The 7,542-nt window shown below is 39.2% G+C and overlaps 1 protein-coding gene across 1 annotated transcript; it reads right to left on the bottom strand.

The window, feature by feature from the left end:
• Window positions 1–815: 815 nt before the first annotated feature.
• On the bottom strand, window positions 816–7,542 carry LOC306863751 (protein cornichon homolog 2). Its single transcript, XM_079407288.1, has 6 exons — window positions 7,051–7,542; window positions 4,996–5,064; window positions 4,790–4,837; window positions 3,236–3,348; window positions 3,009–3,152; window positions 816–2,654 (listed from the first exon to the last, which is right to left on the bottom strand). Exons 1-6 carry the CDS (start codon window positions 7,129–7,131, stop codon window positions 2,627–2,629), a joined length of 483 nt encoding a protein of 160 aa, XP_079263414.1. The 5' UTR covers window positions 7,132–7,542; the 3' UTR covers window positions 816–2,626.

Genomic DNA, 7,542 nt, shown 5'->3' with positions numbered 1-7,542 from the left:
CTGTGTTTTATCAAGGGCAGGGTCAATGCAGCTAGCTATCAGGAGATTTTGGAGCACTTCATGCTTCCATCTGCTGAAAAGCTTTATGGAGATGAAGATTTCATTTTTCAGCACGACCTGGCACCTGCTCACAGTGCCAAAACCACTGGTAAATGGTTTACTGACCATGGTATTACTGTGCTCAATTGGCCTGCCAACTCTCCTGACCTGAACCCCATAGAGAATCTGTGGGATATTGTGAAGAGAAAGTTGAGAGACGCAAGACCCAACACTCTGGATGAGCTTAAGGCCGCTATCGAAGCATCCTGGGCCTCCATAACACCTCAGCAGTGCCACAGGCTGATTGCCTCCATGCCACGCCGCATTGAAGCAGTCATTTCTGCAAAAGGATTCCCGACCAAGTATTGAGTGCATAACTGAACATAATTATTTGACTTTTTTTGTATTAAAAACACTTTTCTTTTATTGGTCGGATGAAATATGCTAATTTTTTGAGATAGGAATTTTGGGTTTTCATGAGCTGTATGCCAAAATCATCAATATTAAAACAATAAAAGGCTTGAACTACTTCAGTTGTGTGTAATGAATCTAAAATATATGAAAGTCGAATGTTTATCAGTACATTACAGAAAATAATGAACTTTATCACAATATGCTAATTTTTTGAAAAGGACCTGTATATTTGTAAAACTATAAACTATAAAAGTCTTTACTGTTACTTTTGATTAATTTATTGCATCCTTGCTGAATAAAAGGCTAATTAAATCCAAGGTTAACTCCAACCCCAAAATGCAAATCAACAAACAGACTTTTTTGGCAACATTGTTTTATTAGAACATGTGAAATTGCTTTTGGAGTATATAAGATGTTCGGTTGTATTCATCTGAATACAAACCATAAAGTTACCAAAGGTGCTGTAGCGTACATTAATGAATCATGTATAAAAGACAAAATCATGCAGATATTCTTAAATGTAGATACTGCATGTGAACTAATATTAATCACAAAAAGACATTCAGTGATGACGTCTATAATGAAGACCCAGTCAGCTGTCTCTCGGCCCACATTCCTGTGCTATTAGCGATTGTCCAGGATATATATTCACATTTTTGAGGGTACATCAAGTCAAAGCCAAGATGGAAAGAAGACCCAGGAGTTCGAACCAGATAGGCAGTGTTGTCAAAAAGCACTCAGTTAAAATGCTTGCTTTTAAGTGTAGGCTAATATGAAGCCGTTCCAGCTTGTGAAGCGGCTCATGAGAGATACGTTGGCCACTCTATTCATCTACAAAGCCAGAACTACACACAGCTTAGGTAAATAATCATTAATCTACTTGTTTAGCAGACTGATGGACACAGCACAACACAGGAACTCCAGGTGAGGCAAATCGAGAGGCCCTATGATACACGGAACAGAGTGGCATTAAATGTCGGATATAGTCTAACAACACAGAAGATTGCCTGAAAAGTTTGTATTCGATGTGAGACCGTCATCATTAGTCTGTTGTCCAAAGCATCATCGGCGAACGTTTCCAACACCAGTGTCTCCATCATCTGCATCACGTTCCGCTGTGTCCGGCTGTCTCACGCACATCAGCCCACTCAACGCAAATGAGTCTTCCTCTGTCGTTTGCTACAGTTCATCTGTTGGCATTCCAAAAGTGCTTTTATGATTTGTCACAGTCTATCGAGTATTTGAACTCCGGCAGAGGTTGGGGTCGGATCTCTCTTCCCTCCGGTACAGCCCGTCCTGCACGCCCGTCTCAATTAAGAGTCTGCCGCTCTGCTTGACCACTCATCCTCACCGCAGCCCATGATGGGTGAATCCAGAACAAGGGGTGTCAGTCCTCAGATATGATGCTGCTCAAACAGTTTCTCCGGTTTGTGATACTTTATCTCATTGGTTGATTTGCTTTGAAATGTCTATGTAAACATCACCATCAGATTTTACGTACAAATATACTTCTTGTGCGGTTGTTTAAGGACACTAATAGAACTACCCTGACCGAACTGCAACAACTGAGCCATATATTCAGAATTTAATCAATTATTATATCGTACCTCTACATAAAGGGTACATTTATCTACCACAAATACTGAAATACCAAATACTTAGCAGTTATTAAATACTTTGACATAAGTTATCTGAAGAAAAAGACAAAGTCCACGGTCTATTGATTTAAAATTCAAGATAACACATTCTGTAATGGCCTCAGTAGCACTTTACGTGTCTCTTCGTAGACATTAAGAACATTTGTTGCTATGAGCAGCGGAAATTTTCAGCAGCCCTTGAGAAATTCAATGGTGTTACAAAACATCTACACTGCCTGAGTCTTTTGTTCACCATATTTCTCTCTTTCTATTGCACTCGTTTTCTTTTGGTCCACATCTCCACTTGTTTTGTTTTTTTAATGGCAGTAATTGAGGCAGCTTTACACTGACGGCTTTTAATGCCTCCTTATCTTGAGCTTTTTCTACATCTGTCCATCGTCCATCCCCACCCAGGAGATCTGAGGAGGAGCTGAACAAGGTCTGCGGATGAGGGAGAGGAGAGCGCGACATAGTTCGGTCTTTATTCTGTCGTTTTTCTCCTTCCTTTCACAATCATCTGTCCTTCATTTGATCCCTTAGAAGCTGACCAAAGCATACACCATACTGCAAAAATCGAGACAGAGAGAGAGAAATTAATCAAAAGAGATATAATAAACAAACTTTCACCATCTTAATTAAGAAAAGACATTCTGGGACAAAGTCAGTGTTCAGTGTCATGTGATCTCTCAGAAATAATTTCAATATGCAAATTTTGTGCTCAAGAATCGTTTCTTATTATTGTAAATGTTTCTTTCATTTCTTGTTTTACTTTATTTCTTTTGTCCAGTTTGAGGAGTCCATTGTTCCTCTCAGATGATGAAGTAGGTAATAGTAATGTCATCAATAAAATCCAAACATAAGATCTCATTACATTGGATATCTAAATTGGTAGATGATATATGAATGAGGAGGGTTTACCTGTACAGATAGTAGAAAAAGGAGAGAAGGTAGAAGCCTAGCTTGCACCAGGACTCTTTTTGGCAGTAATTCAGAATGTCTGCATTCATCACACTAACTGGATCATACATAACCTCAGACCCATCTGCAGGACGGTGGAAAAACCTGAGGGACATAAAAAGTGAGGGGGAATTGCTACAGGGACCCATTTTGAAATTTAAATTAAGTAGATGAGGAACAGTTTGTACCTCCAGAGGTGATAGAGGAGCAGGGGGATGTTAAGGCCCAGAGTCACCCACTCCCCTGCACACATGAACATCAGACAGAACAGCCCGTGTATGGAATACTCTGGAACCACCAGCTGAAAAAAAAAAAAAAAGAAAGAGTAGGCATAGTTCCAAGTACGCATCATGTTTGTAAGCATGAATTCACATATTCGTCATAAGTATCTTTTGCACAATCAGTTCTGACTCTTTATATGCGTGTGTAAGATATGAGTGTGCCTCCAAGTACAGAGCAAGAAAAGAAAAGGGAGAAGAGAAATGAAAAGGGATACAGTGAAGCCACTTTCAGGAAGACCGGAAGTAGACAATTGTGTGGTTGTTTGAGAGATACAGAATGTTTTAACACAAGGGTTTCCAATCAGGTGTCCAGTGGCCCCTAGGGCTCTCAATATACTCTAAGAGTATATATTAAATTGCATTTTCATGACATTTTCAGCTATTAAAGTATGGATGCATGATAGACTAAGTTTGGGGTCAGTAAGATTAAATGTTTTTAAACAAGTCTTTTACTCTCATTAGGGCTGCATTTATTTGATCAAAATACAGTAAAACAGTAATAATATAAATGACAATAAAATAACTGTTTTCTATTTAATTATATTTTATAATGTAATTTATTCCTCTGATGGCAAAACTGAAGTGGCCATTACTCTAGTCTTCAGTGTCACATGATCCTTCAGAAATTAATCTAATTTGCTGATTTGGTGTTCAACAAACATAATATTTTTGTGGAAACAGTGTCATGACAGCTCTCAGAGGGATTGGTATGGTAATGTACATGTCAATATTATTGTGTTTGGTCTTGCTACTGCCGAGACTTGCTACTGCCAATACATTCACAACATGCTGCTGTGAGCAAGTAAGAAATACCGCTGCTGCACATACAACATGAAATAACCCCCACAGCATACATGATCACCCCATAGCAGATCTATACAGGTGGAGCTGGGGAAGTTGGAGGGTTTCTGAAGCACGCTGCAACAAGCACTAGCCAAATATTTGAATGTTGAGCAGTGAACTCATTGGCTGCTGATACAAAAAGAACCAAACAGCTGCACCATGTGATAATGATGTCATTATGTCAGATTGAGTTGACCAATCGGACAGCGGCATCTAGAGTTTCATGTCAAAACTTTGGATTTATCATTATCAGCTAACACTGGAAATTTAATGCATACATGGGATCTTTTTAAACTAATTCAATATTTACAGTTAATGTTATTAAATGTTATTAAATCTTAAAATGAACATCCAGTTTTCATACTGTAGCCTATATTATAATGTAGTAATGCCTGAATATAGCTGCAGCATTTAAAATAATTTTTGTTTTATTTTTCATTTATTTAGCCAAAATAGGGGTATAAGCCAGAATACCTTAGGGCTACAGGCAAGAATTGTACTATCAGTGCATCTCTACTATAAAGTTTTTTTTTTTTTTTAAATAGCTAGTTTCTCTTGCATGTCCTCCCCACTTTATATATTCTTACACTTGACTTGATGTGCCACAATTTCACTCACCCTTCGGAGGAGGTTGCAGATTCTCTCGATGTTCAATATTCTTTCCCTCTGAGGAAAAACAGAAGAGTGCATGTTTGTGCATGTGTGTTCACATATGTGCATGTATGCCGTTTCAATGTCTCTGAAACCTGCTGTTCACAGTTGGGAGACTGATGCTGAGTAGTTTATGCTGTGTGAAAGGAATCGTGATCTAAGAAAAGCCTTACCGCTCTGGTGGGGTTGCTCTGATCGATGGGATTTTTGAAGTCTGTGCGCAGCTCATCAAAAGCAATAATCTTGAAAAGAAACAAAGAGAATTTGTGTTGCACAAGCATTTAAACAAAACCACTGGACATGTTGACGGTTCGAGACGATGAAGGGTGATTGTACCATCTGTGGCCCTTTTTATCTTTAACTTTCTGCATTCTCTAGCCATTCCTACAGTTTCAAGCTACATTCTCCCCTCCTTCCTTTCCCCATATAGATCCATATCTCCTGCCATCCCCTCACTTCGTTCTCTGTAAACAGATGCAGTTTCCATGGTGATCGAACGAGCCCCTAAGCGGGCATCATCATGGTTGCTATAGAAGTGAGTTCACATTCTTATTGGCTGAGAGCCATACAAAGATACGAGGAGAAAGAGAGGAAAGGGGGATGGGGTGTCAGAACTAAATTACGGTTTGATAAGCATTCTCAATAACATGGTTTCTTGTCAGCATACGCAGACTCTCAGCCTCCCCCACTCTCTGTCTCCATACTCTCTCTTTCTCTCACATGCATTTACACACACACTCACACCAAATGACTCATGTTTAGAATCTCTCCCACTCCTGTCATTAGTCAATGCTCAGTCATTTCAAGTCTGTTTCTTAATGGCCTTTTGAACGTCTTACAAGTAAGGTCTGCAGTCTAATGGCGATCTGAAAATATCCCTGACTTCTGGTTTGGCATTCAGGGCTTATGTTTTAGATATTGAAATCTCTGCTGTCTGGTGTTTTAGTTTTTCGGACAGATTTTAACAGTTCAGGGCCATTGTGTTTGTCTGCTGTTGCCTTTTGCGAGAATGCCGCCTCTAATATGAAGAATACAGATGATGTTGAAGTCTCTGGCGGCGACTGTGCAAATTTCATTTGTGATTCTACAGACAGTGGGCTGGCACAGAACAACCAGTAGAGTTCAAATGAGCTGTTGACCTCTTCCTCTTCAGCGCTCTCGCTCTCTGTTTGTGTGCATTGGTGAATCTCACTAAAACATGTCTAAGTCACATTACACCTCAAAATGAATAGAAGAGAAATATTTTTTGATAAATTTATATTTTTTTACATTTTTGACCCACAATACATTAAATATACACAGTTTTTGAATTATATACAATATATTGATATTGTTGTAACATAATTTCCATGACATTTTCCCCTAGAAATGTCATTGGCTCTAGAAGTTGCTTTTTATGTTTTTTTATTTCTATAATTTTCAACAGTGATTCTCATTATATTGTCATTAATGTAATATACTTTTTTGTTTCGATTTTCTTACTCAATTACTGTAATACAACTTTTTGTAGAATTAAATCTTCCAAAGTTAAAGGCAGTACAACAAAAACTTCCATGATATAAAATGTACAAATAAATTTTTAAAGCACATATTTATTTATACATTATATATACATTATTACATATATTTATACTGTATGGAGAATTAAGGGGGAAATGTGCTTATTTGCTTAATTAAAATAAATATGTGATTAAAATGAATGTGCTTAATATCTCAAATAATGGTCCTAAAAATATGCTTAATCTTCTAAGTAAAATATAATTTATTATTTTTTCCATAATATAATCATTCTTAAGGTTTTGTGCGATTTACAGTTGCATTATTGACTGTATGTATGAGTGTGTTTGTGTGCATATACACACAGGTAGACTCCCGCCTCCTTCTTCCGTTTTTCTTCTGTATCCGTCTACTTGTTGTGTAAATCATTAATCATCCATGACTCAGAATGTCTGCTCTATTAATAACTGCCGCGATTTGTATTCACCTCATGGATAAGGCCTCTTGTTAAGGGCAGGGGAGACAGCTTGGACAGACACACACCAGTCTCTGCACTCAAAAAACTGGCACGAACACACACACACACACACACATTCACACTCACGCAGCCAGACACTTGGCCATGGCATGGATTCCAACGCCAGTTGAAATGGAAATGTGACAGTGTTACAGGTAACAGGAACTCGTACAAATTCACATTCACTGAGTAAAGTGTAAAACTACAGACGTACCTGCCAGATGACGAAGAAGATGAGGGCAGCGCACAACACGAGTGTTAACATGTAGCAAAAGGCCGCAAAGGTGAAGGCCATGGCTGTGCCAGCCAGCCTGACGGTGGTCTGGGTCGAGAGAGGGCGAGGGGGAGATTTCCCCTGCTCTCTCTCTCTCGCTGTCACTCTCCTTACACTCTCACCCCCTTCAAGGAAGTTACAAAGCACTTCCCACTTCTTCTGTATCTCCTCTTAAAGCTTGCAGTCCAGCTTAGGATGAAGTCGGGAGAGAATTCGAGAGGAATCTTCTTGGTCTGGAGCTGCAGATATGAGGCGTCTGGCTGGTTATCCGCCTCCGCTGGCTGGAGCGCCTTGTAACGTGTGGCTGGACAGTGTGTGTTCCTGTGTAATTCTTCCTCTCTGTCCACCTAAGATAACTGCTTGAGCTGTTCCCTCTTTTCAGTCTCTCTGCTGTCTCCCCTGTTCCTTCACTTGCTCTCCTTCTCCGTCTCT

The sequence above is a fragment of the Barbus barbus genome (genome assembly GCF_936440315.1).
Source record: "Barbus barbus genome assembly, chromosome: 45".
Lineage (NCBI taxonomy): Eukaryota > Metazoa > Chordata > Actinopteri > Cypriniformes > Cyprinidae > Barbus > Barbus barbus.
This window is presented reverse-complemented; position numbering and strand designations above follow the sequence as displayed.